We start from the raw sequence: 17,413 nt of genomic DNA on the forward strand, positions 1-17,413 counted from the left end.
TTGGATTAGTTATTGATAGTTATTAGAATGCAGACATCACATTCAGAAGCTGCAGGACACATTGACTGATGCATGACTTGCTTTTTGTCATTTTGCATGTTTGTTCCAAAACAGAACAAATGTACAAATGGAGCAAATAATCTTAAAGGTACCCTGTGCAGTTTTTATTGTAAAGATACATGGTTTCGTTCACATTTTATTGCCAAAATGGATTCTCTGTAAGTCCAACTGAAATTACAGATCCTTCCTTTTTGCAGTCAAAAATCTGTCAAAGTGACTTCCACACTTAGTATCAAGGTGTGTCCCTGTTTATAGATGAGGAGACACTATCTAGAAAGCTAATGTGGTATGTTGTTCAAAGTCTGTGGCTCTTTTTGTGTTGTCTCTCATGCTGTTTGCATCATCTAATGATAGAATGGTGAAAGTTACTGCGTTGTGCAAAATGGCTATATGCAGATAAGTTTTCTGTCTACATAGACAGAGAATCAATGGTATTTTGATAGGAAAATGGACAAATAAGACATAGTTATGAAACCAACTTGTAAAATCTAGGAATAACTTGTTCCTTTGGGGTATTGAGTTTCTTCCTCAAATAAGAGCACATGACATGCTATTTACAAAGTAGATCTGTGTGCTGTAGCATAAAGAGACTGGGTCAAAACCTGGTATATGGCTGGAACGCCCTTTATTTGTTTGCTTCTCTTCTTCTCTCTGTGCTCACATATGCAGTAATTTAATACATCTGAATTCCCAATAAAGCTGCTCCGATTTGCATTTTTTTCTGTTTCTGTTGTCAGACAGTACAAGAATAAAATAGTGACTGAAACGTGGCCCATTAAGATTATGTGTTAAGCAGCAGTCACTGCCAAGGCATTTCCAAGCTGCTGCTCTGCACCGCTAAAATCCTGATTTTATAACCGCGACGTCGTCAGACAGAATCACCAGAACCACAGGTTAAAGACAACTGTTGTGCTGTGATTTCTGCTATATCTACTTGTAAAATGATCTCTCAGAGAAAGCTAGAAGCCTATTCACGTCTCTGTCAGCTGCCGTGTGGTCAGTTGAATGAGACACACAGAGGTGTGTGCCTACAGGGGGAAAACCTGACCTCGCGCTCACAGGGCAATACTGGCAACTCTCTTCTAAGGAAAGTAGCAAAGGTTTCATCAGAAGTTTGCTAGAGTTGTCGCTGGGGGCTTTTGTGAGGAAAGCTTGATAAAGGGGTGAGAAAAGTCTGTAAATCTAGTGACAGAGGCTCTAACTTGGCAACGCTGCCTGTAAACGTCCCCGTGATAATGCAATAGAAACTGTTTGCGCCAGTTCATTTTGAAAGAGCATCATTGGGGAAACTCCAACACTGTGCCGGCCGACCGATTGTGTAACGTCAGCACTCACTCAGTCAGTCACAGACATTTGCATTTATAGGGCTGGCCCCACTGTTGCAGTCCAGCCAAAAAACATGCAGTTTGATATAAGTTTGACTTTAAAGCTGCCATCATTATTAGCATCTAGTGGGACCTGTGGCGAAACACGTCTTTTTTTCACAGTGTTAAATAAAAATAAAATAAAAATAAAAGTTCAGTTGGCAAACAGTCAATATTACAGGTCTTTAATTGGGTCCTGGACCCCTTACTTGGGACACTATTCCTTTTTACCCTCGTTTTTTGGGAGCACATGTTTATCATTTATGTTGAAATAAAAAACGAGGGGTTGTTTGAAGCTGCGAACTGGACTTGACTGCTCTAATATGAAAACTCAGGGCCTTTTCATATTAGGTACAATTACGTCGTACCATACGTGAGTACAACTGCCTCCCCATCTTCACAATGCTGCTTAGCTTTCACCTTAGCAATGTTGTTCCGTATCTGAATACAATAGCGTATCTACACACTCCAACACAGTAGGTGATGGTAAGTACTTAGATGGTTTGCGATCCGCCAATAAACACAAAGAAGAAGGAGAATGTACTTGTGTCATCTATTAAGTGACATTTGTTTATGTTGTCGCTCCAGTATAGAAAAGCATTTTTTTCCTGTTCTTCTATCATATACACTTACATGTAAATACTCTTGGATTATTCCATAAATCTCGACAATTTTGTATGTAGTGTCCAGTTGTGATTGCATGTTTTCATCTGCCCAAATTTCAAGCAAGCATTTAATTTCCTCATTAAACCAGAGAAATCCTTTCGCGGCCATGTGTGAGCAGGGCAGTCAAATAGTTGTGACATAACATTCTAAATAGCGGTCTACTTCAGTGTTTTGGTGCAGTAGCTTTTACAACTGATGCAAACCGTACTTGAGTACACATTAACTGTAATCAAGACCATCTTTTCAAGTGGACCTGGGCATGGTACACAGTGTTAACACTGATCAAACAAACTGGACTTTGGGGTCAAGTGTATTTGGGTCCAGGCCAGGGTCCCTGATGTGAAAGCCCCCTCAGGCTTTTCACTCATGCACTTGGAGAGGCTTATTCCACAGGGGTTTCATTGAAGTTCAAGCATGGGTTTGCACATGTTTACAAGTCTGTATAACAGACACACACAGACACACACACACACACACACACACACACACACACACACACACACAGGATGCGATCTGTCAGAAGGGATGATATTAGAATGATGATATCAATTGTATTTTCTGACTCACAAAGGGAATTTCCTTCCTTGTGATGTCATAACTCTGATCGTACATTTGGAGGAACAACAACATACAACTCTTTCAATAACACACACACACACACACACACACACACACAAACAAATAAACAAAAAACGCATTCGCCTCTCGTAATGATTAGTAGTGGACGCACAATATCCATTATAATCTCCCACTACACTTAAAACTGCATGTGCACAACTGCAGGTCAAAATTAAACCAAGGAGCGGGTCTGAAAGTAGCTCTAATGGATGATTAAAGTGCATATTTTAGGTAATAACAGTAATGTTAATTGTTTTTTTGGAAGTTGATAAAGACTGGGAAGACTTACAGCTGCTTGACCTGTCATTGTAGTCTATGTAAAGATTTAAAAAAAAACAAAAAAAAAAAACAGGTTCTCACAAGTCATATTTTTGCATGACTGAGGACAATGAAACCCAAAGAAACAAACTGCTTTAGACAGCTGGAACTCACACACACTGTCAGGCTGACTCATAGTTGTCCATCTGTTGGCTTATACATTCGGTTTCACAGCGGTGGAAGTGTGATGTTGCAGGATTGAGAACTCTGGGTTGTCCTGCTGCAAAATCCTTTTGAAACTGCTGGTGTTTTCCTTTTTTATGCATATGTTGCTTAGGCAGGCGAGGAATACATTTCAGCTACAGCATCAACTATCATTAAGTAGTGATTTTCCCAAGAATCCTGAGAAATTCACCTTTTGTCATCACCTTTTGAAAAATATGAGTCAACATTTAGTCTCAAGGAAATTGTATTAGCAGCAACTTCTCTAAGGAAATGTTTACAAATGGTGAAACAAAAATTTTTGAAGATAATTATGGGACAGAATTTTCAGGATCAAAGAGAGCTATTCTTCAGTAGTCATGTTAACTTTCAGAGTACAAAAGATTTATTACACTTCTTTGGGTCTCTTCTCTTAAGAGACTATACTGTAGCAATCAGATTACAAGCAGCACTATATGACTTTACCATTATCCAGGGCCACATATGGCTACCCATAAAGGAGGTCAGAGGTCAGTCGCTGCCCACATTCCTGAAGCTACAACTTCCCTGGCACCCCACCTCCCCCACATAGACACATGTTAAACGCTTTGTTTAAATCCATCAGTTAAACACACACATGCACACAGACACACACAGACACTAAACATCACACTGGCTGCTGTTGTTGTTGAACTACATAAAATAAGTAATATTAAAGAGATCATTGGGTTGCTTGGATGTGGACAGGGGAGGATGAATGGTAGGCGGTGAAAAAAAGGAGAAGGGAGTATGACACAAATACTTGGAGGGAAAGGGTGGTAAAATCTGGGTCATGGTGAATGAGGGAGGGTGTAGGCCTATAAAGAGACACAGGTAGATAGAGGATGGGTGAGTGTGGCAGTCTTTTTTTTTTTTTTTCCTTCCAGGCTGAGAGCAGATCTTGGCCTTACTAGCTTAATACCAAGCATACCTCTTCATTTATAAAGACAGAGTAACTGAAATATTGCACTGGGTGAGGCCAGGTTTGAGTCTGTGTCATGCAGACCTCCACTCTCTGTATAGTGCATGTTTCATTCCTATGTTCTTATTTAAACATTATACGCAGAAATAGAGAAAAATCTCTGAGGGATTTTAAGTTTGTTTTGTTTTTTTTTCCCAGTCAAATTTCACAGCAATCTCAAGCTGTCTGCAATCTCTCTCTAACACATACACACAGACAAAAACAGACACACACAGACACACACAGACACACACAGACACAAACAGACACACACAGACACACACAGACACACACAGACACACACAGACACACACAGACACACATACAGTGGCACACATCCGTAATTGACCACCTGTTTGCCTGTGGCCTAGTTTAGGCTTTATGAAACACTGTAAAGCAGTGATGTACAATTCCTTTGGGATTCCTAACTGCTCGGCTATTATTTCAATTGTTCCCAAGCAACACCAAGGGACAGAAAGAAAACATACGTAGCATGTCGTTTGAGTTTCTTTTGAAGAAATGAGGGGTATAAATAGAAATGTATGGGGCAAATGAAGTTTACCCATATTTGAAGTCAGCCCAGATTTGAACTGGGAAACGCCGGTGTCTGTTGTGTAATTTCTCCTTTGAAGACTTTTATTCTGTTAAATATGGGGGGAATCTTAGTTTCATAGTTCAGTAGTTCAGATAAGTTTTATTGTTGTACTTCTGTGTTGCGTGTATCCTGAAAAAGTGGAGCAATACACAACCTGATGTTGATGTTAGATAGCGTGTGCATGTGCGTGTGTGTGTGTGTGTGTGTGTGTGCATATTCATGTTTATATGTTGCAGTAGGTGTGTTTATATGAAGGATGTGTATTCCTATGTACATACGGGAAGGCCGCTGGACTGTCTGCGTTGGCAATAAGTTGAGAGAGCCAGAGGAGCCCACCAGTGAGGGAAGCTTTAGGGTCAAGAGTACGCACGCACGCATGCACGCACAGTCTTGCCTGTTTGTAAGCTCTGCAGACTGCAGGAAGCAATAATGGTAGCGTGCTTCCGGAGTTCTGGAGGGTTCTCTCAGGGGAGAGTGGCTGTCCTGTCCAGCTCAGCAGAGCAAAACTGAAAAGAAAACAGCAGAGCAGAAAATTATAGAACATTGAGAATACAATGCAGTAGAATAGAAAATGGTACAATAGAACAGGATAGTGAAGAATAGAGTAGAGAAAGATAGAACCAGAAATATTAGAATCCAGTAAAATACAACAAAACAGAACTTAAAATATGGTAAATGATTTTAAATGATCCCAATAATTTAAAATTGCATGCTAAGGTGCTTTTGGGGAAAAAAATTGTAGAACTGTGATTAAATGGTTGCATACTACAGAGATGATCCAGTAATGTGGTCTGTGGTCTTTAAATTGTCTTCAGCTGGGTGGCAGAAAAATGTTAGGACAGGAAAAGAGCATGGAAGGGGATGCAGCCTGTGCAGAGCGTCTGTGTGTCAGAGTTCATCATTTATGTATCCCACATTTCCTCAGTGTGAGCCAGGGATAGCTGCGCCTTCCTCAGTCCTTCCTTCCTTTCTGCATGGCTTCATCTCTGCATCCCTTTCTGCTCATCTTGCTGGTCCATTTGCTCTGTTTCCCAAGCCGGCATCACTGCAGCTGGCATCAGCCTGCATGCGTTAATGTGCGTGTTTGCCTGTGTTGTCGGGTGCTCGCATGCATTCGTGGCTGTGTGCCTGTACTTATGCATGTGTGTGTGGTTGTTCTGTTGGCGGGGCGTATTGATCTCCTCATCTCATCATGACCTACAGTATGACCAGCCTCACGCCTGGTTGGATATTACCTACCAGCTGTCGACCAATGGATCCAACACTTCCTGTAATGCTAGCATTTCTTTGTTAGAAATTGCTCTGCTCTTGTCCTGTGTAGGCTAATTTTCTATTTCATAACAATGTAAGAATTTCTACAGACGTTTGTTAGTAGGGGCAGTCTGAATTTCATGTGAGGTGGTGCACCATTGCTGTTATACAGAGAAACTCTGCAAACCTTTCATTAATGAATTGTAGTCTCCATGCCCAAACAGTGCTAACCCTGGTGACATCATCAGGGGTCATTTTTCAGACTCCTCCAGAGCCACAGACGACGTAGAACTGTTTTCACAGGCTACGAAATACTCCGCTTTGTTATAGAACTTATTTTGATGTGTATAACCAGTGGAATGCTCCTTTAAAAATGTTATTACTATGTGGGCTGATAATCTTCGCAATGTGTTACACCAATATGATGTCCCATTAATTAAGTGCTGACAGCGATAAGCGTTACTGTTGGTAAAAAGGGTATTTTTATTCCTTTTCTGAAAGTTTTAGTGCCATGGACATGGAACTTGGTCTTGATCAGATGTCCGAGTGACAAGAGAAACTTGCTATTCATTGAAACTTTTTTTAGAACATCATAGACATGCCTTTCTCTGTCAGCTGCACTGAAGGGCGGAGCAAAAAACAACAAAACATCGAACAAATCACTACAGACACGTTCCACCAAAATGTGTCATGTAAAGGAATAGTTCGACATTTTGGGAAATTTGACTAATTTGCTTTCTTGTTGAAAGTTAGATGAGAAGATTGCTGCCTTCCTCATATCTGTTGTTATATATGAAGCTAGAGCCAGGAGACAGTTAACTTAGCTTAGCAGTAACTTTCTGGAGTTGCAGCTGGTTGCCTAGCAACCTCATAGTGACAAAAAGACTCCAAGTAGTCAGTGCGCCCGGCCAAGAAACAGTCTTACGCATGAGCCTTTATAAAAACCCCAAATTTTTGTTTTTACACTTTGGTGTTTGTACGGATAAAACAAATGACATATACGTTAACATGTATAAGTTAATTACTGAGCTCAAGAGGTGCTGGTATGCAAATTTTGTTACTTTTGGACAGAGCCAGGCTATCTATTTCCCTGTTTCGGGTGTTTTTGCTAAGCTAGGCTAACCATTTATTTAAAAAAACGGTAACAAACAGGAGTAATTGTACAGCTGCAATGATTGTTTACCTAAGCACCTCTTTAATCATATTTTTATGCACTTCTTCAGAGGTCCTGAGGTCAACAGACAATTAGCCAGGCTTCTTTCATGAAGCACTTGATTGATAGATGTTATGTGACCAGAATTACTGAAAATGAATGAAGAATGAAAGATCTTAATGACTGCTTGATGCAGAAACTGGAGACTTGACGTGGGGGTATTGTAGAGAAACAAGAAATTGTTAGAAATTTAAATTATTGGTTATCAGATTTTAGCAAAAATGCTGAATGTCCTAATGCTAATGAATATTATTCCTACAAAAATATTTTAAAAGATAGACAAATACCCATCATAGATGCCCAATGTTTACTTCTCATCATAAGACCCTGTTTCAGCAATATTGCTCTTCCACAATTAGGACAGTGTCTATACTTTCTGTGCTTGAGATTCCCCCTTCATATTTTGTTGAGGGTGAATAACATGATTAGGATGCGATCACAAAACATATACAATAAATAAAATTCCATGCATATTGAGGCCATCTGTTAAAGATTTAAAAAAGACTTGTTTGTGTGTAGCATAATGTCTGGAGGTGACAAGACGGGCTGTTATGGCTGTTAGCGGTGGCCTAACATATATAGATTTGTGTGTGTGTGTGTGTGTGTGCAGTCATCTGCCTGTGGTCATGGGATTTGTGTTGATATATAGTGACAAGCAGCGCAGACACGCAGAGAGCCCTCTATATATACTATATACAAACACAAATGCGCTCACGCAGAGCCATCAGTACAAATACAGCAGTTCTCGATGACGGGGCCGTGACCCTTTTGGAGTTATTATGTCTCCTGTCATGGTAGATCACCTAAGAATAAAAAAAGCAGGAGGCAGACGGGACAGACACAAAACCCACTGCAATGGCATTTGTTGCCCAAGAAAAAAAAGTGTGTGTGTGTGTGTGTGTGTGTGTGTGTGTGTGTGTGTGTGTGTGTGTGTGTGTGTGTGTGTGTGTGTGTGTGTGTCTGTGTGTGTGTGTCTGTGTGTGTGTGTGTGTGTGTCTGTGTGTCTGTGTGTCTGTGTATAAATAAATAAAACCAATATTTTTATGAAAATTGAATTGCATTGAAATGTCTAATATAAAAGTCTTCACCCTGTTACATATTAAAACACAGTATATGCCGATGCCAGTATGTCTGTGATGAGACATTTTTTTATTTGTGTAAACTTATATTCAAGCCACATTCTACCAGTTTGCAATCGAGGGAGGCGAAGGAAAGCGGACATGGCCTCAGTATTAAGGGGCTTTGGTTTGTTCTAAATGGAGCAGCTTCAGATTGCATTATTGTTATTTATTCCCACTGATGAGAAGACGAAGCACCCTCAACCAACCACTGTTTGCGCTGCCATCATTTACCAACCAATCATGAGCCATTCCATCCAGGCCAGTGGTGATGAAATAATAAAAATAAAGGTATTGATCAAATTTCATCTGAAAAGATGAGGGACACCTGTCGAGTGAAGTTGTTATTAGAGTGGAGTGAAGATTAAAATAGTATAAAATTCATAAATGCTTCCATACAGTAAATTAAACCGGACAGCTGAAAGGACCAGATGCGCTGGAATTGTGGTTGTATTAACTATCCACTTGTCGTGCGCACATCATTCCCTGCTATTGAGGATTAAATATAATCACATTTTGAAATAATGTGTCATGGAGGGTTGCAAACATTTTAAGCTCTATAGCTAAAGGATTTTTTTCTCATTTTACGGCATCTTGTGATGTGTTTTAATGCTTGGCCACTTTATAGTTTCCACATCCCCTGGTAGGGAATCTGCTACTGGCCTACTCATTGACATTCTTTTCTTATGAAGCAGTCAGTCTTTGCTGCTTCAATGTGCTTGTACAGACTTGCTTTGCTGTGTGGCTGCCTTCACCAAGGCAGTTGAGAGAAAAGTACATCATGTCGTACTGTACATGTGTTCATGTGTACTGTGTTCTTTGTAAACAGAAGGTGGATATTTTTACCTGAAGTACACCTAGGTTGATATAGTATGTATAAAGATCAGACCATGACTTAAAGATGCCCCATTTCCTTTTTCCGTTTGACCTCTTGCTTCCCTCGCTGATCGTTTCCTCCTCTCTGCTGTGTCTTTGGTTGTTGCAGACCCTGGTAGGAGCGTGATGAGCGCACGCTTCCGCTTGCCTGCTGGCAGATCCTACAATGTCCGGGCGACGGAGCTGGAGCGAGACAGGCAGCACACACAGGTTGTGTGCAACGTACTGCTGCTGGACAACACTGTCCAAGCATTCAAAGTCAGCGTAAGTACTGCTCCTCCATTCAAGTATCTTACTGTAAATTCTTATTAACGGAGTTAGAAAGGAAAAAAGCAAATGGTAGAATCCAATTAATGTGAAGCCTGTCAAAATGGCTTGACTGAGGTGGGAACTTTATTGTGCTGTCAAAAAATATGCAATAACCTTTAATTAAAACACATTTGTTACCTACATACTATATGTTTGGAATAACTAACATGATAAATATGTGAGAGACGTGAGGCATGATCTGCAATTTGTGTCAATTTCCTCCTCCTTTGGGTAATAACTTAGTCAAATCTGAACACATAGATACACATATGGTGATATGATGATACACATATTTATGGATTCAGTGTGACTTCCTTGAGGTTCCTTGAGGTTATCATTACCGCCGATGTCCATTGGAAATAAACGTTGGACTGGAGACGCTCCTTATGACTCCAGAACATGCCTGAGGAATCGTCACATTTTTTTCTTCAGTATCACAATATTATAGTAAAAGCTGCCTGTAAATCCATAGGCACACAGCAAACAGGAATTGCTAATAGCTATTTTAGCTTACTTTTAGGTGCCAAAATGTTCAGAATGTACTATTGACATTGTTCTTATATTCCTATTATCATACATTAACCCAAGCAAAACCTCCAGGAAGAAAAACAGGAAATTAGAGCAACAATATTGCCCCCCCCAACTACTCCCATTACTGTAAATTTCCCCTCAAGCCCACCTCAAATTAACTTCAAAGTTGGGGGGGCGGGGGCTCTGTTTGTCTCTACATGTTTGCAGACATTTAAAAAGCAACCCACGCTGTATTTTTTTCCGATGATACTTTAAGGTTAAATTTTTTTTCTCACACTGGCTTCAGTATTCTTCCTTACTGGTCCCTGAGCAGTGGTTGATCTTTACAGGCATTCAGTCACACGCAGTCACACCTTGAAGGTTTAGAGAGCGAATGTGTTTGTGTGCGCGTGTGTTTCTTTCTCTGAGTATGTTTGCGTGAGGTTTATATTTTGCCCAAATGTTGCCCTTTCCATTGGTCTGTCACTTCATATGATAACACATTTCCTTTTCCCACTCACTCTCTTTGTGTCTGTCTGTATGTTGTTGTTCCTCCAAATGTACGATCAGAGTTATGACATTACAAGGAAGGAAATTCCCTTTGTGAGTCAGAAAATACAATTGATATCATCATTCTAATATCATCCCTTCTGACAGATCGCATCCTGTTGGGGTGTGTGTGTGTGTGTGTGTGTGTGTGTGTGTGTGTGTGTGTGTGTGTGTGTGTGTGTGTGTGTGTGCGCGTGCATTAATATATATCACAGAAATATTACAGAAATGCACAAATAATGATATACACTATGATGGGCTTATTCAGAGTGCGAAGAGTTTTAAAAAATTATATTTACTTTAACCCTAAGAGAGAAGCAGGTAACGAGAGAGAAAAAAACGTGTTAGATTTTGTATGTTCCTTCACACACTAGTTTGTAGCTGGTATGTCTTTCACTTCCTGCCATTCTTTTCTGTTCCGCTCTGTCTACGGTTCCCACCAAAAGTACTCGAGATCTTGAGTTCAATGTGAACCATGTATAAAACAATTTTGGAAGAATAAGGTTTTAATGCTATCTATCTATATATCTATATATATCAAACTCATAGTGATTTAACCAAATGGCCAGTAAACTTCAATTTTACATCATACCTGACGCTTTCTTCACGGTACTCTATCTAAAATAAGACATTTGCTGAAATGATAATAATATATATTTGATACATCTCTGTGTATAATAAATTAGGACTGCCAAAGTCATTTTGGTTTTGTGATTTTTTTTTTTTTTTTGTAAAGCATTGAAATGATTGTTCTTTTACGTCTAATAGCACATTTGCAAAATAATAAGGATTATGCTTTTAGCCATAATTGTGGATCTCTATCACAGTCTTTTCTATAAAATCTCTCCTCTCCCTTTTCTATCTTTACATTCCTCCCTGGAAATTTCTCTCCCTCTCAGCCTCTCTGCTTCCTGCTCCAGACTGCCCGCCATTCCCCCCTCTTGCTGAATGAATGACTTGGTCTCTGTCAGTCTCTCTGACAGTGTCATTGATCAGACCCCTGCCGCAGCAGTAACTTCCTGGAAAGACAAGCCATCCTAAGAGCAACAATACTTCTATTGATCCTCTCCCTGGCCGACTGGCCTTGATTTTAATGGAGAGTGAAAATCCAGAAGCAGTGACTTATTGTCATGGGAACCGGAGCGCTCGTGGTGCGAGGGGTTGGGTGCACAAGAGCGCTTGTATTGATGATCCTGCAGATGGAAAGTCTTGAAAATGTCTCTGAAATGATACCAGTACAAAGCAGAATCTAGTGTAGCTTGAAAGTCTGATATGACAAGAAATTAAAAAAGACAAACCCACTACTGACCCACCTCTCCGCCTGTACAAAAAGCAGGGTCAGAAGCAGGACGTATTCAGAATAAAGTTACAAATGCAGCGGTAACCATAGTAACCACATAAACATCAGGCTATCTGCATTAGCCATTTGGTAATCAAGTAGGTCTTCATAATGAGCAAGTAAGAGGGGCAAAAGATTAATAATCCTGCAACATCCAGTAGCTTTTAGTTGACTGTTGAATGAAACATCTGTATGAAATACAAATGCAAGTAACGTGGAAGAAAGTATGTATAGACATTTTTTCTAAACAATTCTGGTTTTTCTAGGGACTGACCCCTATGGCCTATTTCTTTCATATGTAGAAACGTGCATTGGCTGTTTCATTTTAAAATTTTGTTCCAGCTCAGAAAGTAGTGTAACATTCTTCTACCGCAACAGAAAATGGTTCTGAGGAAGCCAGGCGTGCACAGAACATGGTTCACGCTTCAAGTCAGCATTGACTTAATCCGTGTGAAACTGAAACCATAATCTTTACCTAACCAAACGCTAAATGTGTGTGTGCTGTTTTTGTGAAGATGTTTCCTTTTAACATTTAATAGTCAATGCAGGTTAATTGTACAACGTACGATGCAATCTGTAAGAGACAGGGTGGCAGTGACATGTTTGCGGGAAAGGTTTAATTTTATAAAGATGTTACTTGGGTAAACCCACGCAGAACATGGTTCACGCTTTCCCCCTAGTTGACAAATGACCCATCGTCCCACACATTTATTCTTTTAGTCCTAATGACTAATGCTCCGACAGTTGACGTGCCATCGCTGTTACTGGGTGAGCCAAAATATAGACTACAGCTGCTCTGTGTTTGCGAAAGTATTTCATTTAATTATGTGTTAGAGTTAGATTTTTTTTTATCTGAAAACTGTGGAGGATAGCGTAGCATATTTGTGTTTCTGTTGTGGGATGGTTGTGGCTGTGGGAGCAATTTGCTCGCTTAGGCCCTCCTCCATCCAGAAATAGGGAGGTGTGATGGTGTTCTATAGTGTGCCTGGGTGGAATATAGTGTTTGTGTTTAGTTGTCAAGTTATATCTTTGATATATTTTTGATGGTATTTAATTTTTGTTTTTAATGTTTTATTTTTTTCTGAAATGCCGTTTCCATAAACCTTTTTTCAGATAAGCTGATCTAATACCAATCCCTGCTTAAAAACATCCATGAGCTGGATGGAATGTGAGTATAGATTAATGATAGTAATATTTAGCAGCCTTGAAAATGTTAGTGGACTATGATTGACAGGCTTATCACAAAACCAACTTTTTGTTCTTTAAGTATTTGAAGTGGAAGATTCAAATAAAGCATTTAAAATTCGGTGTGTGTGTGTGTGTGTGTGTGTGTGTGTGTGTGTGTGTGTGCGTGCGTGCGTGCGTGCGTGTGTGTGTGTGCGCGCACGTGCGTGTGTGTTTTGAACACAGTCTGTGCGTGTGTGTTCCTGGCTCAGTTTTAACAATGTATAGCTGTTTGTCCCTGCAGTGGCAACGATCACACATTTGGCTCGCATGCTTTAAGAATACCAGAAGAGGCTAGCACCACCACACAAACACACACACACACACACACGCAGGCATGCGAGCGCACGCTCGCACACACACACACACACACACACACACACACACACACACACACACACACACACACACACATATATACACAAAGTGGCGATGGGTTTCCTGGGAGCTCAGTGTAAAAAGTGCACAGAGGGCACCCACATTCAGCTTGAAAGGCAGCTTCATACAAAGGGGGGGAAGCAGTTGAGACACACACAGACACACTGACACACACAGACTCATACGCTGTCTCTCACGCATGACTTTGAGTAGCCGTACATGGCGAAGCATCATATCAGAGCCCTGCATGTTTTTTACTTCCGCATTTTGTCTGTTCAACCCCAGCCAGTTGAATAAATCATCTGACTTTCTGGATACTTTGTCAAACCATCAGCCTCTAATTGAAGTAGCCAGTTTGTCTCTGAGTGAGTTTGGTTCATTTCATGACAGGACAATAAACAAGCAGTCAGTGTGTTTACAACTGCTAATCTGTCCACACTTGTATTTTCTCATCATTTTCTAAAAGTTAGCCTTATATTTTGTAAAAGAAGAATGTTTCCGCTAGTTGGTTTCACGCTATTTTTAAAGCAAAGTTAAGATTCTCAAAAATAGATGGCAGGACAATCAGATAGCAGGGATCTCGTGACGGTGAAAAATTAGCTTTTTTTTTTTCCCCGACCGTAGCGCAACACAACACCAACATTTTCAGATTTAGCTGTGTCAGAGAGCAAAGACACATTTTCAGTAGTCACTTTAGTGTCGATAAAGAGCAAAACTGAAAAAGACAAATTCTTCAACACTAATATAGTTTGAGATTTTCATATTGACATAAAAAATGTTTTAACTGGTCTTTGATCTTTTTTTCAATCATCTAGACATGATAGTAAAGATGTAGCGAAGTGAGCAAGAAGGGAGGGACGGAGCACAGAGGGTATCAGAGTTGACCTGTACTTAACAAGCCTTTGACAGTAGTAGATGGCACGCACACACACACCATAGCACTACCAGACTGCCGGTGATCCTAGAGGGCTGCCATGTCAACGTGTCAAGGTGTCAACTGTCAACTTTCATTCCATTCGTTCCCTACACACACACACACACACACACACACACACACACACACACACACACACACACACACACACACACACACAGCTCTCGTCCAACTCTCAACGCCCAGCACATGTGAATAGTGTGTGTGTGTGTGTGTGTGTGTGTGTGTGTGTGTGTGTGTCTGTCTTAACTGTTCTCCCAAGGGGGTTTTGATGGAGTTGCACACTCTATCCCTCCCTCCCTCTCTCCCTCTTTCATTCCCTCTCTCAACGTTGCAGCAGGATCAGGTGTGAATTTCTGCTCCACTTGTGGTCCCACAGTTTATCCTCTCTCCCTTACTACTCTCTCATGAAATGATGCGATATTAATGATCCATTTAATAAATTATTCGTCCCTTTTTTTCATTCTTACAGCCTTTCATCCACCTTTTCCTCCAGTCCCTCTCTGTCCCATCTTTCTCAGTGGCTCTCTATTAACTCTGCGTAAAAGGGAAATTCTTTTATTTATTTATTTATTTATTTACAACCTTGTTGTCATTTCTTGTGTAGCTACTGTTCATACCGTTAATTTGACATTTTATTCACTGATTCCATTGCAAGGATTCAACTGGTTTACTGAAGCATTATGTTGGGAGGCCCATGCATTTAATTGTTAAGCTGCCTCTAGTGTTGTATTGTTATGAAAATTCAACAATGAATCTTCATTCTCACTTAACACCCCCCCACAAACACTACGTAGTGCACACTACGTACTTTTTCTGTTTTCTCTTTATACCTCTATCTTTGGCTTTCCTGTTTCTAAGGAGTCATTCCTTTTTAGTATCCTCAGTGGAGAAATAATGACTGAAGACAATAGATTTTCTGACATAAATGAGAAAAAGAAAAGCTAATTCACAGGTGTAAGTAGGTGAAACTTTGGACATGCAGTTTTAAAGTACAAATAATAGGTTTTACATATTTATTATATGTTAGATGTTAAATATTGTTAGCTTGAAAATGTATGCGTTTTTTAGGGCGATATAACTTAGCTCAGTTGCTAGAAAGCTGCCAGATGGTGTTACACGGTCACTGAATAAACCAAGCGGCAAAATAGATAAATATATGACAATAGCCCACAGGTCAACTTAATTCCTTATACATGTCATTCCCCATTGGTTCTAAAAATATTAGATATGGCTCAACATGGATGAATCAGACATGAATCTTAACTTGGTGAAATATCTCTTGAGCACTGTGAGTGTTTAAATCATTTAGATATCTGTGGTGGGAAAAGGGGATTCCAGCACTATGCTTAAATCTTCACTACAATATGGCACAAGATATTGTTTAATCAGTTCCTCGCTCCATCACATGCCCTCAATGTTCCCTCTGTGACCTTCCCCTTAGCAGTACAGAAGCAGTGATGAGGCAAGGACATGATCCAGAGGACTTTGTGCAAAATACCAAATTGAGAAACAGATTCTGAATTAATTCTCTGTTTTCTGTCCTTCTCTGCAGAAGTCGGATCATGGCCAGGTGTTGCTGGATGCTGTCTTTAAGCACCTGGAGCTGACTGAGAGAGACTACTTTGGCCTCCACTTGGCTGATGACTCCTCAGATGCACCAGTCAGTGTGATGTTTTCAATCAAGGTTAAGTTGTAGGGCGTTTATAATGCATTGTGTGGTTGTATTGACTTTGGCTTTACATTAACAAATAGTTATCTTTAAGCGTGTGTGTGTGTGTGTGTGTGTGTGTGTGTGTGTGTGTGTGTGTGTGTGTGTGTGTGTGTGCGTGTGCGTGTGCGCACGAAGGTACATGAAGGTAAATGTGTTAACTTGCAGGAGGGCTCTACAGATGCTCTGTACCTGGATCAGTCTCAAAAAATCAGATATATCCTATGTGTGTAAATAACTATCTGGACTCTACATTTGCAATATGTCAGCAAATATATATCGGTGTGTGTTTGTATCCACGTTCACAGTGTTTAATTATTTCTGACAAGCTTGTATGTGTGTGCGGCTACTGGTGAATAATTTAGCTTGTGTTGTCATGCTGTGGAAGCGTTATGGTCTCTCTAAGTGTCTCTCAATCAATATTTTACAGCGCTGGCTCGATCCCAACAAGCCCATCAGGAAACAGTTAAAAAGTAGGTGAAACCCACAACACCCCACCTTAATTAACCAGTCCAATCCATTTTAAGCAAACATCACAAAGTCCTAAAATCAAGCAAGTTCACTCAAGACTAACTTAATTGCTTGATTTTCTAAAATTAACAGCTCGTTGAAGGAGTAGTCTGCAGTCCAGCCTCAGTGATGGAAAAAAAAACCCCACACTCCTACCTCAAGCAAAAGTCTCCATTCTACACTGAGTGTGATTTATAAATTCTGAATCTGCCTTAAGCAATGATTAAACTGCATCTCAACCCTGCTCCTATTTTTGATAATGAGTAAAAGAATTTGTAACATGTAGAACTAAGAATTAGCCCTAGTGCGATCTTCAGTCCTCCTCCAGCAATGATTGAACTGTGCTTCAACTCAGTTTTTCTGCTGACTGATTGACTCATTGAGGAGTAACCACAGGGTTTTGTATTTTAAACAGTACAATAATAGAGGCTGATGTCTTTTTTAAAATGTAGGCTTATTTAAAAAAAAAAGTGTCGAAGTTACTTGTAGAGCTACAATAGCATGTTTTACTATTTGTAAAAAATGTCTCAAAGTGTATGATGATAGATTAATATTTCACACATTTTCAGATGCAACTTTAAGTTCTTACACGAGTACATATAAAACATTGAAAGTACAGTAATCACAAAAGCAGCCAGTGTTCTCTAAATCAAGCATTTTACTGTAGGACAAAATACAGTTGGCTTGTACAGTATATCAGCATACATTGTAGTTACAATTCCTATCCAC

At 40.0% G+C, this 17,413-nt stretch overlaps 1 protein-coding gene across 8 annotated transcripts in view; it reads left to right on the top strand.

Annotated features, from left to right (window-relative positions):
• ptpn4a (protein tyrosine phosphatase non-receptor type 4a) overlaps positions 1-17,413 on the top strand; it is a 66,219-nt gene that overhangs the window by 19,626 nt on the left and 29,180 nt on the right. For 6 of the 8 annotated variants that reach the window (XM_040148161.1, XM_040148162.1, XM_040148165.1 and 3 more), the window contains exons 2-4: positions 9,330-9,484; positions 16,019-16,150; positions 16,605-16,647. In XM_040148161.1, coding sequence (XP_040004095.1) covers positions 9,347-9,484; positions 16,019-16,150; positions 16,605-16,647 — 313 coding nt within the window. In that variant the 5' untranslated portion in view covers positions 9,330-9,346. The remainder of the gene's footprint in view (positions 1-9,329; positions 9,485-16,018; positions 16,151-16,604; positions 16,648-17,413) is intronic. The other 2 variants (XM_040148163.1, XM_040148169.1) reach the window with 1 other exon arrangement.

Source organism: Xiphias gladius, chromosome 16, assembly GCF_016859285.1.
Source record: "Xiphias gladius isolate SHS-SW01 ecotype Sanya breed wild chromosome 16, ASM1685928v1, whole genome shotgun sequence".
NCBI lineage: Eukaryota > Metazoa > Chordata > Actinopteri > Istiophoriformes > Xiphiidae > Xiphias > Xiphias gladius.